This window comes from Pelecanus crispus, chromosome 2, assembly GCF_030463565.1.
Source record: "Pelecanus crispus isolate bPelCri1 chromosome 2, bPelCri1.pri, whole genome shotgun sequence".
NCBI lineage: Eukaryota > Metazoa > Chordata > Aves > Pelecaniformes > Pelecanidae > Pelecanus > Pelecanus crispus.
Genome location: NC_134644.1, coordinates 70,802,111 through 70,821,450, shown reverse-complemented (window position 1 = coordinate 70,821,450; position 19,340 = coordinate 70,802,111). Strand labels below are relative to the sequence as shown.

Here is a 19,340-nt window from a genome sequence, read left to right as displayed (position 1 = left end):
ACTCTGGCAGAACCACAGCTAGTTCCATCAGCCTCTTCTAAGCAACAGAGCAGTTCAATTTCTAGTCACTGTCAGCTTGGATCTGTCCGCATTCTCAATTCCTTTGCATGCCTTCTATCTTGTGAGTGTGCTGGTCTCTCTCACACTGTGAACTAGCAACTTAAAACCTAATTATACCTTAAAACTTTCCTAACCAATCACTCCTATGTAGCAACAGTCTGGCATTACTGACACTCAGTATTTGGGTACTTGAGAAACCCTGTCACTTGTGCACCTCAGGTTAAGTATCCCCTGATGTGCCAGACAAGGCAGCTAGCTAGCAGAGCATGCTGAAAGGGCTCTGCAGTAGACTGGACTTCACCCTTCATTCAGGCTGGGTCCAGATCTTTTCAGTTACCAATGAGTTATGAGTCAAGACTTAAAGTCAATGGGAAGAACAGGGACACTGGGTTTGCCTGTAACTTAGCTGAAAGATTTATCAAGGGTTAGAGGCTTAGCCTTTTTATTCATAAAAAACACGACTATCCTGGAGCCTTCTTCAGGTGCACAGGCACCAGTGACGTAGAAGAAGGTTCCCTACATCTAGACAGTTCGCTACCATGCTGGAATAATTTAGCCATTGTTGGTATCATCATGGTATGCTATTTCCTGCCTCAGAGTGTGACGGGTCACCAGCGCAACACAGGAGAGGATAATCCTTCATTCCATGGAAATTTTTCTTCAAGAACAATGGGTTACTCTTGGAAAGGATTCACAAAACTGGATGATTCTCACCCTGAGCATCCTTACATACATCAGAAATCTTCCCAGGTAACTAGAGCCAACCATGGGAAAAGCCATTTAAATCTTTACAAGATCATGTGCTGAGTTTTGGCAAACTTCCCTCCCTCTTAAAACAAAACCCAAAACAAATTATAAACAAACAAAAAAATCTCCAAGTCCACAAGGAAGTCCTTGCCTTTGTTCGCTATTGTTGTTTTGGTTTCAGGCTGATGTTTGGGCTCAGTCATTGGAGACAAAGTTACAAGAAAGGCTACCATTCAATGTCAGAAAAACAAAACATGAGCTGTTTAAGGGCTGAAAACCAGTGCTCTGTTTCCAGACATTGGCCAAATACAGACTGTTGACCTGCATGGCACACGACAGCACACACTGCTCACTAAATTTTATGTACTCTGAGTGGGATGCTGATACAGGTGGGAGGAGAGCAACAAATTTATTAACCTTTATTCAGAGTTGAACATGAAAACGAGTGCATGAGCTCTTTTTGAAAGCAAGCAAAGCAGAACTACTAGCAGCTGTTTTTGAATACTGAAAATCTTATCTTTCATAATTTTAGAGAAGCAGAGTAATACATTAGTGTACTTGTTCAGCTCCTGTGGAAAATTGGACCAGTCTTTTCTCTCCTTTTTAACCAATACAAAAAATGAGTTATTTTTATTCCTATCAAGTTGTTTTGGTATTCTGGGCCCCATACAGGTCACACTCAGCTGCCTATACCTTACGCCTGTGGAATTGGTTCTCCTTCTATAGCAGTGGAAAGCCATTCCCATCAATACCATTACTCCCACGTTAGGCAGCAAAAATGAACAGAGAATCAAATCCCTTGGCTTCAAACAAATCCAATATAAAATGTAGTCCAGTTATAATAGTATATTTTTGTGAGAAAATTGCAACTAATTACATGGATATTAATTATAAGTGTCCTTATTCGAGGGGGCCGTAAAGTTGCCTTATGTGTTATAGCTTAAAGGGAATATGTGCCAATGCATGTGCATAATAACATTCACTTAACAGCAATCTGATTGGCAGTGTTTAGTCATAATCAATATTTTAAAGCATAATTAGCTTAATGCCCCCTTCATTTCAAATGTGAGGCAGTGCAAACTTGAAAACAGAATGCAAAAAGCTTTAATAGACTTTCTTAGTAATGTCTCGATCCTCACCTCTTAGGTTAGTACAACAGCTCCATCCAAACCCAGCCAGTCAGAACCATGCTACAGTACACACAGTAACAAGCACACAAAGTATAGACAGGAGGAAAGTAAGGGCTGGTATTTTCCACCTCTTTCTGTTGACATAAAATACTTTAAAACCTATATTGTCCTCAAAATAGCTTTTTTTCAGTTTTTCATGAGTGGTGTATGACATTTACAGGCTAGCACCTTGTATATTACAACCACTTACTCCCCAATAGTATATTGTTGAATGTTTTAAGGAAAGTGCCAGATCCTGTATAAGACATTTTAAAAAAGCCCCAAAACAGTAGTCAAATCAAACTGCATAAATAATGGGATATTCTTCAGAAAGTCTGCTAGGAAAGACCCCTCTTTTCAAGAGGTTCTCTTCAACATCCTCAGGGCAACTGGACATTTAGGAATGTTTGAGATCTTTTGCTTGAATTGACAAAGTGTGGTATAACTGCTCTTGACTTTTTTTTGCCTAAAACTCAACAAAATCATGTATTTTTTGTACCGATATATTTGTTCTTGCCAATATACGCATGAGGAATGTAATGAAGTGGCATTGTGCTGCAAGTAGCTCAGCAGATGTTGAAATCAGTTCCAGTTCCTGAAAACAACTTCTTGACAACATAGTCTTAGCATTCACAATAACCAAAACATGTGGGATTCATCTACATCATTCTTACAAATATATTCTCTTTCCCCCTCTCTTTCTCCCTCTGTGTTGTAAACCCTCAGCCTTACTTGCTTCCTTGTACTTTATGATCGTATGTGCCTGCATGCTTATAGCCAGATACATATCCTGAAGCATCCACCAGATCTTCTCGGCCAGCTTTGCCTTTTCCTTTCCCACTGGGATCAAACCTCTCTTTGTGAGAACCCGTGAATTTTGATGTATCTGTAAGGCGCGATACAGTTGGAGATGAAATGGCTTTCTATTGGAAGAAAGAAAAGAAACAAAAAAACCACATAAGAAATAAATTATTCTTAATACAGGTATTTGCACATGCTACTGACATTTAAATCTTTGCTAATGATGGAGACTATGTAAATACCTACTCACTTCCAGCAAAAGGATACAAAAAACCTGTTTGTTTCTTGCCGTTATATACAATGACAATAATCATACAGCCAAGAACAAAATAGTGAAAGTTATGTCAAAAACTTTTAGAAGATATGAGATACTTCTGATTAATAATCAAGTTCTAAGCACCTAAGTTATGACAAAGTCATAGGGAACAGCCATGTTCAAAATCCATTATGTTAACATCCAAGCATAAAAGCCTGGCTCCACCAATATAGAAAAAGCAAACCAATGCATCTAGAATTCATTGCTTCAAGACACAAATTTATTGCGAACTCTAGGATTCATGAAAGAAGTAACAAACTAGGACTGAAAGTTATTTTCAATGATAGCAAATTAACAGTCTATGAAATGACATTGAGAAAAGACTTCCCTCTACATTGCTTCCACTGAGTCATATCAGGCTAGTTAAAAATCAAAGTTTTGCTGTCATTGAGACAAAAAAAAAATTGACTACACAAGCAGAAAGAAAAAGATATTTCACAGAACAATATAGGAGCATGCTAACCTGTGTGCATGGACTGTGAGCAGTCTCTTTGATCCTTAAGTTTACATTTTAAAATCAGAAGAGAAAGGGCACTAAAGGAGAAGGGAAACCACAAAAGATTTTTGCATAGTAGTGGAAATGGAGCTAAGATGAACAAAGACTGATAAAATTTGGGTATCTTTCTTACGTGCACCACCCTGTTAGGGTGCATTTTAGAGACAGAAGTGACATGGGCTTCATTGCAGTGAAGCAATGGGAAACACCAAAAACCTCATTCCCCCTTGTCCTGGTTTCAGTTGGGATAGAGTCAGTTTTCTTCCTAGTAGCTGGCATAGTGCTGTGTTTTGGATTTAGTATGAGAATAATGTTGATAACACCCTGATGTTTTGGTTGTTGCTAAGTACTGCTTACACTAGTCAAGGACTTTTCAGCTTCCCATGCTCTGCCAGGTGCACAAGAAGCTGGGAGGGGGTACAGCCAAGACAGCTGACCCAAACTGGCCAAAGGGGCTATTCCATACCGTATGCTGTCATGCTTAGTGTATAAACTGGGGAGAGCTGGCCAGGGGGCAGTGATCACTGCTTGTGGACTGGCTGAGCATCAGTCAGCAGGTGGTAAGTGGTTGCATCACTTATTTTTCCTGGGTTTTGTTTCTCTCTCTTGTTGTTTTCCTTTTCATTACATTACTATTATATTTCAATTATTAAACTGTTCTTATCTCAGCCCGCGAGTTTTCTTACTTTTGCTCTTCCGATTCTTTCCCCCATCCCACTGGGGGGAGTGAGCGAGTGGCTCTGTGGTGCTTGGTTGCAGACTGGGGCTAAACCACAACAATCCTTTTTGGCACCCAATGTGGGGAACCAAGGGTTTGAGATAATAACAGATTAACCAGGGCTTATTAAGGAATTTATATTTATTAACAGTTGCGGGTCATGGTATTTATTCATCTGTTCTTGATCTTAGTTTATCTTATCTGCACCACACTCTTTTTTTTTGCTGTACATGTTGAAGATTGGTGTTGGTTTTTGCAGTTTGCTGTGCCCTGCAGTGATTGGTGATGTTTTGCCTGGGAGATTTGTTATTAAAACACTGACCTTGAGCTTTATCTGGTATTTAAGCTTTGTACTGATGTCATTACTGTACTTAGGGTACCACCTTGTAGAGACATTTAGCAATTACACTTTTTCCTCTGAGAGGTTTTTTATGGAGGAAATGCAGAATGGCACCTTCACTACCTCCTTCTATGATGTTTCCTCCTTTATTACAATAATTTTTCAGTATCTTGAACATTCTTGGACGGTTAAGATACTTCTATTGGTATTTGTTAGGAGTATTGTTTCAGTTTTGTCTAAGGTTAATTAGCAATTTAAGAATATCATGCAGAGATCTGCCCCAGGGATGGATAGTTATGAGTGGCAGGGTGTGTGGGATAGCATGGGCAAATGCCTAGGATGGTGGGCACCTCCAGTGTTTTGGAACTTCGCCCCTGAACAAGTGCAGAATCATGAAAAATTAGTAGAATATTTGGAAAAAGTATGCTGTCACCCTGGCAATTCTAGGGAGACACAAATCACTGCAACGTGCTGGGGCCTGGCCGTGTTCAACATTATTCAGTACCCTCAAGGGGAAGAAAAGGTCTCTGGATCTGATGACAAAGTGACAGGCACTGCGGCTACTCCAACCCCCATGACAGGCACTGCAGTTGAACCAGGGAACCAACCCATGCCAGTATCAGTCGCCCCTATACACAACAAGAAATATTGGAAGCAAAAGTCAGCTTGTTTAGAAAGGGATGATGAAAAAGCAGGACCATCACAAAGAGAGGAAGAGGAAGAGGAAGAACTCGTAAACAAGACAGACACCACCTGATCCCTATCCTTGAGTGAGCTGTGAGGTTTGTGAAAAGATTTTAGCTGTCATCCAGGTGAACACATTGTCACTTGGTGGCTCCGATGCTGGGATAATGGGGCCAGTAGCCTGGAATTGCAGGGTAGGGAAGGCAAACGGCTGGGATCCCTTTCTAGGGAAGGGGGCATTGACAAAACAATTGGAAAAGGAGCACAAGCCCTCAGCCTCTGGAGGTGACTCCTGCCAGGTATGAAGGAAAGATATCCCTTCAATGAAGATGTTATGCATCGCCCAGGCAAATGGACCACCATGGAAAGAGGTATCCAGTACCTGAGGGAATGAGCCATGCTGGAGGTGATTTATAGTGACCTGAACAACGAGCAGTTATCCAAAGATCCAGATCAAGCCCGGTGCACATGGCCCATGTGGCGGAAGTTGGTATGGACCGCAGCAGCGTCATATGCCAACTCATTGGAAGTAATGACCTGGAAAGATGAAGAGGCGCCAATGGTGGATGAACCGGCTAGCTGACTCTGGGAATACGAAGAAAGTATCTCTTCCTCCCTCATCTCGGCTGTGGAGAAACCGTCCTGGAAGGTCCAGAAACTCAAAGAGGATAGGTGCTACTCTCCACCTGTACAGACCAGTATCTCAGCTGTTAGGAATCAACGTTGTTCTGCTCAAGAGAGAGGATATAGAGGGTACACACCACGGGGCACCCTATGATTTTACCTGCGTGACCATGGAGAGGACATGAGGAAGTGGGATGGAAAAACCTACCTCGACCCTAGAGGCACAGGTACATAAGTTGCAAGGAAAAACAATCAAACAAGGGGGTTCTTCCAGGAAAATTGCTGCTCCAGTTTCCAGTGGGCAGTTCCCCAGACAGAGTAGAAGGGCTGATCTTACTTCTGATCTTAATGATCCTGACTCATATCTACAAGAAGTGAGTAACCATGACCAGTATACTATGACCAGCACTAGAGGGGCCCTGCCTCCAGCCAAGTGGAGGAAAGGGACAGTTGGGTTTACTGGACCGTGTAGATTCAATGGCCTAGCACATCAAACCCACAGGCTCTAGTGGACACTAGTGCATAGTGTACCCCAATACTGTCAAGCTATACAGGGGCAGAACCCATCTGTATTTCTGGAGTGACAGGGGGATCCCAACAGCTAACTGTATTGGAGGCTGAAGTAAGCCTAACTGGGAACGAGTGGCAAAAGCACTCCATTGTGATTGGCCCAGAGGCTCCATGCATCCTTGGCATAGACTACCTAAGGAGAGGGTATTTCAAGGACCCAAAAGGGTACTGGTGGGCTTTTGGTATAGCTGCCTTGGTGACGGAGGAAATTAAACAGCTGTCAACTTTGCCCAGTCTCTTGGAGGACCCTTCTGCTGTGTGGTTGCTGAGGGTCAAAGAACAACAGGTGGCAATTGCTACCACAACAGTGCATTGGTGGCAATATCGCACCAACTGAGACTCCCTGATGCCTATCCATAAGCTGATTTGTTGACTGGAGAGCCAAGGAGTGATCAGCAAGACTTGCTCACCCTTTAACAGTCCCATATGGCCAGTGCAAAAGTAGAATGGAGAGCGGAGACTAACAGTAGACTATTGTGGCCTGAATGAAATCACACCACCACTGACTGTTGCCTTGCCAGACATGCTAGAACTTCAATACGAACTGGAGTCAAAAACATCCAAATGGTATGCTACAGTTAATGTTGCTAACTCGTTCTTCTCAATCCCTGTGGCAGCAGAGTGCAGGCCAGAATTTGCTTTCACTTGGAGGGGCGTCCAGTACACCTGGAATCGACTGCTCCAGGGGTGGAAACACAGTCTTACCATTTGCCATGGACTGGCCATAAGGCAAAGATTTTGGAATATCGCCAGAGGAGGAGGTGATGCATGCTGAAGAGGCCCCACTGTACAATAAACTGCCAGAAAATGAAAAACAATATCCTCTGTTCACTGATGGATCCTGTCATATTATAGGAAAGCACCAGAGATGGAAAGCTGCTGTATGGAGTCCTACAGGGCAAGCTGCAGATACTGCTGAAGGAGAAGGTGAATTGAGCCAGTTTGCAGAAGTGAAGGCCATCCAGCTGGCTTTAGACATTGCTGACCGAGAAAAGCAGCCAGTGCTCTATCTCTATACTGACTCATGGATGGTGGCAAATGCCCTGTGGGGGTGGCTACAGCAATGGAAGCAGATCACCTGGCAGCACAGAGGCAAACCCATCTGGGCTGCTGCATTGTGACAAGATACTGCTACCCGGGTAGAGAACCTGGTTGTACCCCACGTAGATGCTCACGTACCCAAGAATTGGGCCACTGAAGAACATCGAAACTACCAGCAGGTGGATCAGGCTGCTAGGATGGAAGTGGCTCAGGTGGATCTGGACTGGCAACATAAGGGTGAATTATTGATAGCTCGGTGGGCCCATGACACCTCAGGCCATCAAGAAAGAGATGCGACAAATAGATGGGCTTGTGATTGAGGGGTGGACTTGACCATGGACACTATTGCACAGGTTATCCATGAATGTGAAACATGACTGTAATCAAGCAAGCCAAGCGGTTAAAACCTCTCTGGTATGGAGGATGATGGCTGAAATATAAATTTGGGGAGGCCTGGCAGATTGATTATATCACACTCAGCTCTGTGTGCTTACAATGGTGGAAGCAACCACCTGATGGCTGGAAACAACATATCCCATGCCCCATGCCACCACCCAGAACACTATCCTGGGCCTTGAAAAGCAAGTCCTGTGGCAACATGGCACCCCAGAAAGAATCCAGTCAGACAACAGGACTCATTCCAAAACCACCTCATAGACACCTGGGCCAAAAAGCATGGCATTGAGTGGGTATATCACATCCCCTATCATGCACCAGCCTCCAGGAAAATCAAATGATACAATGGACTGTTGAAGACTATGCTGAGAGCAATGGGTGCTGGGACATTCAAACATTGGGAAACACATTTAGCAAAAGCTACCTCGTTAGTCAACACTAGGGGATCTGCCAATTGAGCTGGCCCTACCCAATCAAAACTTTTACATACTGTAGAAGGGGATCAAGTCCCTGTAGTGCACGTAAAAAATACGCTGGTGAAGACAGTCTGGGTTACTCCTGCCTCGGGAAAAGGAAAACCCATTTGTGGGATTGCTTTTGCTCAAGGACCTGGGTACACTTGGTGGGTGATGCGAAGGGATGGGGAAGTCCAATGTGTACCGCAAGGGGATTTGATTTTGGGTGAAAATAGCCAATGAACTGAATGGTATGATGTTAATTGCTATATAATACTCTATGTCATCTCTTTTACGGTTGCTATATGCTGTATCAACAGTATTATAGTAAGAATCGCCCAGATTAATGAAGACTGAACTTTGATGAAACCGAGCAAAGTGCAGCAGTGATGGAACCAGAACTGGCTTCAGCATGCAACAATCCAACACCACACACCATCTCGCCAGCCCTGAAAGACTGTTGTGACAGATGGAGCCCAAAGTCGTGGACTAAATGAACTCAGCGAACATTTTAGAGGATGGCCGATGGACTAAGGGAATGACATCTGGGTGTATGTATCAAAATACAGGAAAGGTGATGGTGATTAATTGGAGTGTATTGGAAAGGGTAGGACCTGGGCATGACATAGATTGTATAGAATAGGGGGTGGATACTCTCCTGGTTTCAGCTGGAATAGAGTTAATTTTCTTCCTAGTAGCTGGCATAGTGCTATGTTTTGGATTTAGTATGAGAATAATGTTGATAACACACTGATGGTTTTGTTGTTGCTTACACTAGTCAAGGACTTTTCAGCTTCCCATGCTCTGCCAGGTGCACAAGAAGCTGGGAGGGGGTACAGCCAAGACAGCTGACCCAAACTGGCCAAAGGGGCTATTCCATACCGTATGCTGTCATGCTTAGTATATAAACTGGGGGGAGTCGGCTGGGGGGCAGTGATCGCTGCTTATGGACTGGCTGAGCGTCGGTCAGCAGGTGGTAAGTAGTTGCATCACTTGTTTTTCCTGGGTTTTGTTTCTCTCTCTCGTTGTTTTCCTTTTCATTACATCATCATCATTATTATTATTATTATTATTATTATCATCATCATCATTATCATCATCATCATCTTTCAATTATTAAACTGTTCTTATCTCAGCCCATGAGTTTTCTTACTTTTGCTCTTCCACCACCATGGAGAGAGGTATCCAGTACCGTGCAGGTGATTTATAGTGACCTGAACGACAAGCAGTTATCCAAAGATCCAGATGAAGTCCGGTGCACACAACCCAGTTACACAACAGAGCCAAAGCATTGTCTGGCCACTGGAAATTACTCTGACAACTCGTGGAAAACAAAGACACACACTTCTGTAACAGTGCATAACCTGTTAGCTTCACTGTGGGCACAGGCACTAGGAATTCTGTGATATTTTAAGTCTTACTTGTGAATCACTGTTTTGTTTAGTAAGTGAAGGGAAACATGGGGGCTTGTACCTTGAACAAAAATTCTGCCACAAACCAGTAGGAATAAGCTTTTATATAGTGTAACATTTCCTGTTAGGCAGTGTGCACGAGCAAGAACCCAGCCACTACTTGAAGACAAACTGTCAGACTGCTTGACTAAACAAAGTCTTCCACCAAACACCATTTCGAACCATGAAGCATCTATAGTAGTGGGCAGTACATGTGTCTCACCTAACTCTTATAAATACACAGGCTCCTGTCCTGGTTTCGGCTGGGATAGAGTTAATTTTCTTCCTAGTAGCTGGCATAGTGCTGTGTTTTGGATTTAGTAGGAGAAGAATGTTGATAACATGCTGATGTTTTTAGTTGTTGCTAAGTACTGCTTATGCTAGTCAAGGACTTTTCAGCTTCCCATGCTCTGCCAGGTGCACAAGAAACTGGGCGGGGGCACAGCCAGAATAGTTGATCCAAACTGACCAAAGGGCTGTTCCATACCATATGGCGTCATGCTCAGTATATAAACTGGGGGGGTCAGCCAGGGAGCAGCGATTGCTGCTCGGGAACTGTCTGGGTATCGGTCAGTGGGTGGTGAGCAATTGCATTGTGCATCACTTGCTTTGTATGTTATTATTATCATTATTATATTGTTATTATTATCATTACTATTTTACTTTATTTCAATTATTAAACTGTTCTTATCTCAACCCAGGAGTGTTTCTCACTCTTACTGCTCCGATTCCCTCCCCCATCCCATCGGGGTAAGGGGAGTGAGCGAGCGGCTGTGTGGTGCTTAGTTGCTGGCTGGGGCTAAACCACGACAGCTCCCCATTTCACTTGCATTTTAAAACCCCCGCAGGTCCTAACAGCTGCAGGAGCATACTAATAAAGGCTGACTGTACGACAGAATACATGTGGGGAAGTTTCTTATGCTTATTTAAGTTATTACTAGATCATTCTCCCTCCAAAAGAACATATGACGCTTCTTACTAAAAGGCATTTTCTTAACTATTAGCACACTCCTTGTGTGTTCTTAACAGACTTACTAAGAAAATGAAGATCCCATCTATGACTCTTCCCATGTAAGCCAGCAAGCAAAAACCTAGGGCACAATACTTGCCAAAGTATCTTTCATCATCCCTAACACCAGAAGAAGCTGCTACAGAAGATGGAAGAAAGCTTACCATATAATCAAAGGACTAAACTTTGCTCTATGTTTACTTATATAACACTATTGCTAAAAGCCACAGGATGCTACCAGGGACAAAAGCTGTTTGTACTGTAAACATGGAAATACTCCAAATGCAAGACAGGGGCAATATTCAGTATAAAGTTAATTAAACTTAACACATACTTACTTTCCTTGTATTTCATCACCACTACTTTACAGAAAATCAGTTTTCTCTAAATGTGCATACACTCTGGATTATCACATGCAGAGAGAATTCTCAGAAACTCTAGGTGACTGCCTTTCCCTTTACCAAATTCATTCTCAGGACAGACTGCTATTCTGAGAATTTGTAATGGTAAGTTTAATCACTATTTGGAAAAAGAAGGACTACAGCTTCTGCTCCTCTGTTTCAAAGGGGTGGCATGATCAGTATGAAATTTGCCTCAATACCCAAATTACAATAAAAATAAGTAAGAATTTTGGTACAGTAACATAATTGTAATAGACATACAAAGGCTTGTATCAGTGCAATATGAAAGGAAATTCATGCATATTAACATGTAAGAAGAAATAGTAAAACAAGGATTCATAGAATGTTTGTGTCATTAATGAAGGACGTTCTCAGGAAACTACTCCCAGGACATCACTCCCAGTGATAAACTTAAGGAATGTGTAGTTTATATCAAGACAGCCTGTACTCTGATAAGACCACAACACAGATGACTTATCAGAAAACAAAGGTGCATCCTAAAAACAGGATGATAACAACTAGGTTGCAGTGTGCCACATGAGCCTTTCCTTTTCCTGTTAGTCTACTGGGAAAACAGAGACACATTTCAAACCAACAAGGAAAACAGAGGATGGGCAACAACTTGGCCTACAATTTACAGTCTGAACTAGGATCCTGAAGCAAAGGACCAATCTGTAACAACTATTGACTCTTAAAGGTCATGAAACATCTATCCAAAAACTAGTTTGTCATTGTCAATCATAAAGAACCCAGGAGACATAGTCATGTCTTAGTAGTGATCATCCCTTGTCCTTTGTGTCCCACACACAGAGGGGACGCAATGTGTGTGCCAAAATGTGACCAATTTGGCACACACATCTTCGTGCTTGACTGTGAGAGTGTGAGTGAATTAAATGTATTAGAAAATAGGTACATGTGAATGAGAATCAGCTTACTAGAGACTTTGTAAACAAATTTTACCTTCACCTTCTGTAGGATCTTGCACTGAGTCGAATTTTGTTTGTTTGTTTGTTTCTCCCCACTAATTTCCCTTGATACTTCTCCATTTGGAATTTACCAGTCATCTGTCTACAGATTTCACATCCACTACTTCCTCCTGGTGTCTCTTTCATAACACTGTTACATCCTCTGGTGAAGACTTCTGCTAGGACTAACATGAAAACATTCGCTTATAACTCATTCTTCATCTGCTAGAGCCAAGTGTGTTCCCAGTGCAACAGCAATACAGCAAATAGTTGAAATACAAAAAAATACCTCTATGGTTTAGAACCCCTTTGACATACCTCAAAAAAAAAAAAAAATCACACTTACTTAGCAGACAGCTTGGGGCAATGGTTCAGATCTTTGTCTTTCATATCTATTAATTGAAAGTTGACATGTGTATGTGCAGGGAGAAAGAAACATCAACATTATAAGTAAAGGTAAATTAACACCACAGATCAAAAAAATACAATCTTTTTGTCCTGAAAAACAGTTAAAAAACCCCTAAAACTCCAGCACAATGAACATCACAAATCCAGAGCAAGAACAACAGTGATCCTCCATCCTGTTTCTTTCAGCCCAGGATGGATCAGAAGGCTTCCTGCATCACAGGAGTCACAACATGTGAAATGAACATAAAGGCAGTAGCTGCAAGGCAAAGATTCTTTCTCCAAATTGTTTTTAACTGAGTAAGAACTGCAGCCTTTTCCTAAGTTGCACGTGAGGTCACTGGTGCACCCCTTCCCACATGTGACAATGTTACAACTGAAAGATGGCAATCCCTGTTGGTTTCATGACAGCACAATTTCTGTGAAATGGGAGGCTCACTTTGTTTCCAACAGTACAAAATTCAAGCAATTTTAATTCCTTGTACAATATGCTCTCACTCCCTGAACTGATCCATCCATATGAAAGATCAGAGCTAATGAGATGCCACCATAAGGCTATGCAGAACACCCCATTTCTCCTTTTTCTTCTCCTTTTTCTTCTCCTTTTATGTTTCTTATGATGAATGCATATCCATTAAAAAGAAAATACTACTTCCTCTTTAAGGTCGTGTGAACATTATGCAGAAGGGCCAGGTGCAATCTAAGCATCCTGCTAAGGTGCTTTCTTTCAAAAAAGCCTTTGTAAATACAGAGTAGAATACACATGATTTCACATCCATCTTGGACTCCTCAACCACAAGCAGCTAGTGGTACTATATACCACAGAATCATAGAAGGGTTGAGGTTGGAAAAGACCTCTGGAGTTCATCTGCTCCAGACTCCCACTCCCTCACCTAGAGCCAGTTGCCCAGAATCATGTCCAGATGGCTTTTGAATATCTCCAAGGATGAGGACACAACAACCTCCCTGGCCAGCCTGTGACAGTGTTTGGTCACCCTCACAGTGAAAAAGTGTTTCTGGATATTCAGACAGAACCTCCGATGTTTCAGTTTGTGCCCATTGCCTTTTGGCACTGGGCACCACTGAAAAGAGCCCGGCTCCATACCTTCCTTCAGGTATTTATACACATGGATGACATTCCCCCTTGAGCTTTCTCTTCTCCAGGCTAAACAGTCCCAGCTCTCTCAGCCTTTCCTCACAGGAGAGATGCTCCAGTCCCCTTAGTCATCTTCATGGCTCTTCATTGGACTGTCTCCAGTAGCTCCATATGTGTCTTCTGCTGGGGAGCCCAGAGCTGAATGCAGCACTTCCAGATGTGACCTCGCCAGTGCTGAGCAGAGGGGAAGGAGCACCTCCCTTGGTCCACTTGGCAATACTTTGCCTAGTGCGGCCCAGGATACCAGTAGCCTTCCATGAGGTAAGAGCACATTGCTGGCTCATGTTCAACGTGGTGTCCACCAGGACCCCCAGGTCCTTTTCTGCCAAGCTGCTTTCCAGCTGGGTGGCCCCCAGCATATCTCTGGTGCATGGGGTTGGATCCTCAGCAGGTGCGGGACTTTGCACTTCTTGATGAACTTCCCAAGGTTGCTGTCAGCCCATTTCTCCAGCCTGTCAAGGTCCCTCTGGATGGCAGCATCTGGATGACCTATCAGCCATTCCTCCCAACTTTGTGTCATCAGAAAATTTGCTGAGAGTACACTCTGCCCCGTCATGCAGATCACTAATGAAGAAGTTAAACAGTACTAGACCAAATATGCCCCCTCTGAGGTACACCGCTAGTTACTGGCCTCCAGCTAGACTTTGCGCCACTGATCACCACCCTCAGGGCCCAGCCATTCAGCCAGTTTTCAATCCACCTCACTGTCTGCTCATTCAGCCCCTACAGCAACAACTTGAGGGGCTACGAGACTCTTATGGGACACCACGTCAAAGGCCTTACTAAAGTCCAGGTAGACACTATCCAATGCTCTTCCTTCATCTACCGGGCCAGTCATTTCATGGTAGAAGTTTATCAAGTTGGTCAAGCATGACTTCCCCTTGCTGAAGCCATGCTGAGTACTACTGATTACTTTCTTGTCCTTCATGTGCCTGGAAATAATTTCTAGGGTTAGCTGTTCCATCACCTTCAGTGTCCTAAGGTGACAAGTTTATTCATAAAGATTCCTCTGTGAGCTGATGACTTATTTTTAGTGAACTGCCTTTATGAACCAAATGCACACCCAACTTGTTTTTATCAAAATGTGGTTTCTGTTTATGAACAACAAAACCAACTACAGAGAGTAAACTGGCAATTGAACTAAAGGCAAAAAACAATTAAAAGGGTAGCTGGGATCTCATTCTTCTGTGCAACCCAGCTGTTCATTACAATGCACATGGGCATTGGGAGGCAAATAAAAAAAAAAAGGGGGGGGTGTGGGAGGAGCTGACCATTTCTCATCACTGAGGAAAAATGTAGGATGAAATATAGTGAACAGCATAAAGGGATGGATGAGGCCAATTTCGATCTTAGCAAGACAACACTCTCCCTTCATTTTCACAACAAGTCAGAGACAAATGATTCTGTCTTGTCATATAGCAATTCTGCTTGAACTGTTTACTATCTAGAGTAAATTATATAATCTTTCTAGTTACATTTTTCTAAACCCAATAAATTACTTGGAGCCAACCTCCTCCTCTCCTTTCTGTGAGCCCATGGAAGGCTCCATTTTCTTTCTCTTATTTGCACATACAGTTAACCACAAAGTTTGCATCACAGAAGATGCACATGACCTTAAAATTCTTTTTTTTAAAGATCTTTCTCTTTAAGAGAAAAGTTTTACTTAGCACAATAGAATCAAATATAATCACCGTATAAACTCATTTAGGGAACACCAAATGAATCAACCAAAGGTACTTTCCAAAAATATCAAGACTTCTGGTCTCCAAGACTGACCATTCTTCCCTTCCCTTAGTTATTTCCATTAACACAAGCCAGCAGCTGTAATTTCAGTGACTTTTCCTCTATCAAAAGAAGAGACCACTGACAAGAGACCTGTTCATTCACCAGGCTTGTGTTTTTACTGATATTTTGCTGGACCACTGTGCTCCCCCAAATCTTAAAAAAATCTTTTAAAAATGGCTGTTACTCCTTCACTGTCTGTTTCCAACCAAAGATATGGTCACATGACCTCCAAGTTCATGGAAACATCTCAGATGAGTCAGGAAAGGTATGTATGCCTCCTGCCTTTTTCAACTGAAACTCCTCATACACCAAAACCTCACTGAGATCAGAACAGGCCACAGTCTCAGAAGCAGCTATGGAAATAAAAAGAAATTTTATTTAGACCAGTACATTTGTTAATCTAAAGTGATCATGCATTTTTTGTTAGCAATTCAGTATTTTTCCTGCTTTGTGTCAGTGTTTACAGGGAAGTGCTGCTAAGACAGCGAGGAGCTTGGAGTGTGTGGCATACAAGAAGATGACAGAAGGGTGTTTATTCAGACTCAAAAGAGAGTAAAAAGAGGGGAGACAAACCGAGTTCAGAAGTACATAGCAAAAAAAAACCAACCCACCCCACCCAACCAAAAAAACCCCACACTACAAAAAAACAAAACAAGAGATAATGGACACTATTTGGAAGATGGGAAATTCCAACTAGACACATGGGAAAGAATTCTTCACCACTGTGGTTGGTCAAGCAAAGAAATGGCTTACCTAGAGAGACTGGTGATTCTCTATCCCTGGAGATTATCAGAACTTAAAATCATAAAGTCACAGAACAATTTAGGTTGGAAGGAACCTTTGCATATAAGTCTTTATCTAGCATAAACACCTAATCACAGCAAGGCTCAGATGAGCTTGCACAGGAACTGCTCCAGGCAAGTCCTGAATACCTCTGAAGACGGAGGTTCCACAGCCTCTCTGGGCAACTTGTTCCAGTGTTTGACCACACCCAGGGTAAAAAACAAAACAAAAAATCCAACACCTCATCCAAATTACAAATTGCCCATGTTCCAACTTCTGTCTGTCTGAAAAAGCCCCCATATCAAAGACAGGAAGTGAAAGCTGTAGAGTCTTTTTAAACCCTGAAACCCTTAACCTCAGTGCCACATGCCTCCCTCCTCCTTTCTTTTTGCAGACACCTCTGCAAACTTGGGTAGATTTCTCCTTCAACCTCAAGATAACAGATGAACCCAAGAGCAGTTTACAGAGCAAGTAGAACATTCCATTTCATCAGTTTTGAGAGTTAGAATAAGTTTCAGAAATGTACTATCCATCCTTATGAAACTGAAAGGAACTACAGCAAAAAGGAAATGACAGCACAGAAATCAGGAACGTACAATCTGTCAACACTACTGCAGAAGAATATAGCTCTTTGCCAAAGAAAAATACATCCACTGAAAGCCATGGTGTTGCACTGGCTTGGCCCGTTTGCAGCAGAGAAACTGCATCAATGCAAGTAAGTCAGCGTGTATTTTATGGACTCAGCAGGAAATCTATCTCAACTTTGGTGTCAAAGGCTTAGAATCATCCTATGAAGCTTGTGGCATAATCCTGAAAATAGGGTAACAGTGTAAGACTAAAAGATTCCCCACACTTTCAGGACTCTGCCTGACAGAACAAAGCTGAGGCAAGAAGAAGGAAGACAATTCAGTGCTGCCAAGGCCGTGTTCTTCAATTTCTGTCAGCAAGCATTACCATCCTTTTTACGAAGCACGCAGTTTAAAGCGCCAAGCTAATGCCAAGAAAGCTGGACCATTCACCTGGCACAATGCAACAGGCTGGACAAGCAGATCAGTGCAGCCCCACACAGTGGTAGCTGCATCGCTTCCATTTCTGCGGCTAGCACAGTCTGCCGCAAGCTCTTGTTAGCTGTGCGGATTTGCACGGAACATGGCACCGTTCCCAAAAAGGATCTCGAGAGCCAATTACTGGGAAGTAAACGCAGCAAGAAAAGCTACTGGACTTCAGGAATATCATACGTTCAAGACAGACATGAAGTGCAATGGTTTTTACAATGAACTCCTGCCTCCACTGAAACAACTTGCCTCAAGATATTTTCTACTGCTTGCCATCACCAACAAAGACTCAGGTTTGATTTGAAGCTGTTCCACAGCTTAAGCAGAAACTTACTGCCTTGATGCAAAACACTGCAGTAAGGTTTTTTGAGCTTTTTTGCTCAAATTACAAGTGTCCAGATAGTACAGAAACATTACCTTCCTGCTTTAGGTATTGTATCTCATTGATCATCATTTTTTCTCAACTCATGTGCCAAATTAAATCAATGATATTAACACTCTGATGCGAGAGCTGCAAAAATTGGTGCTGGCTCTTCAGGATACAATGCTGCTCTTCAAAATAACCAGTAACTCAGTAGCAGTACTTCTGTTTAGGAAAGCAGCAGTGTGCTGGGAGTGCACTGACAAAAATGCTAATGATGGGCAGCAGGTAAGGTGCCAGCATCACTCCTTACCAGTAGGGTACACATTTTAGCCATGGTCTTCCTGGCTACACTCTGTCAACTGTAATCATCCTTCCTCAATTCCTCACTGAAACTGAATGGCTTTCTGTATTTGCTCTTTCAACCATAAAACTTTAGTATCTAACAGCATTTCTTCCTAAAAAAGGTTGCCATAGAGATTTGTTTATGTAATTAAAATGTTCTGGGAGCCTTAAGAATCAGCACCAACGTCGGCAATCTTAGCAAGATTTTAAAAATTATTTATTTGCTGGTAACATCCAGAACCTTTGTAAAGAATGAGAACCTAAAACTGACTATGAAAGGGGGGAAAAAAAAAAAATTCTCAAAGGGAAAGTTTTTCTTTTTTGGGGATTATACCAGGACTCCATACCAAAGAGGGTTTTTTGAGGTTGGGGGGTTTGTTTTGGGCTTTGTATGTTTTTGGTTTTTTTTTTTTTTTTTAATTCCTGGGAATACATGTATATGCATTAAAACAACCTGCAGATAGTCAGGAACAGAGATCAAGCTTCAAAGAAAAACTTGGATTTCAGTCATGTTTCTTCAGTTCAGCATGCACACAAACACACAGACACACACACACACGAAAACGATAAGCAACACTACTTCAATAAAGCCAGAAAGTAGTAAGTAACACCATTTTCATTAATCAGGGTGACGACTTTCAAAGGAGTAGTTGCCAGTAACACCACGTGGGTGCTTTAACACCGCAAGTCCTAACTCTGCATATAGCACCTAGAACATCTCACCAACTAGTAGTCCGGCTAGAGCTCGACCAAACTACGTTAAGAAGGTGACGTGTATGTGACATCACTTCCAGGAACAATTTCAAATTAGTAAGTTAAACCTGCCTGGCCCAGATCTAACTCCATCAAGCTAAGACCATGTAGTGCACAGCCTTAAAGGGCAGATCAGGTGTTGTACACTTAGCATTTACAAGTGACCCTTTCTTTTCCTCCTCTGTAATATTAGCCCCAGACTCCAGCTCCCAAGCAGTTCAAGACTCCAAGCAACTACAAATCATGGCGTCTAGTAGCCCGATTAACACGGCCTTCCACAAAGTTGAAAACAACGTGCCAACACTTCTCTGAGGAAGAGTTTTATATTCTTATGGGTGGTGAAGATGAAAAAGAATAGGGAAGATAGTACAGGCTCACGGGGTTTTTTCAGCTGGGGCGTTGGTGAATCTTTCTGCAACTTAATGTTACCACCAGTCTTCAATGACATTTGTTC

At 42.4% G+C, this 19,340-nt stretch overlaps 1 protein-coding gene across 1 annotated transcript in view; it reads right to left on the bottom strand.

Annotated features, from left to right (window-relative positions):
• Positions 1-2,704: 2,704 nt before the first annotated feature.
• TPPP (tubulin polymerization promoting protein) overlaps positions 2,705-19,340 on the bottom strand; it is a 60,322-nt gene continuing 43,686 nt past the window's right edge. The window contains exon 3 of the mRNA XM_075705923.1: positions 2,705-2,899. Within this exon, the coding sequence (XP_075562038.1) occupies positions 2,705-2,899 (195 nt within the window). The remainder of the gene's footprint in view (positions 2,900-19,340) is intronic.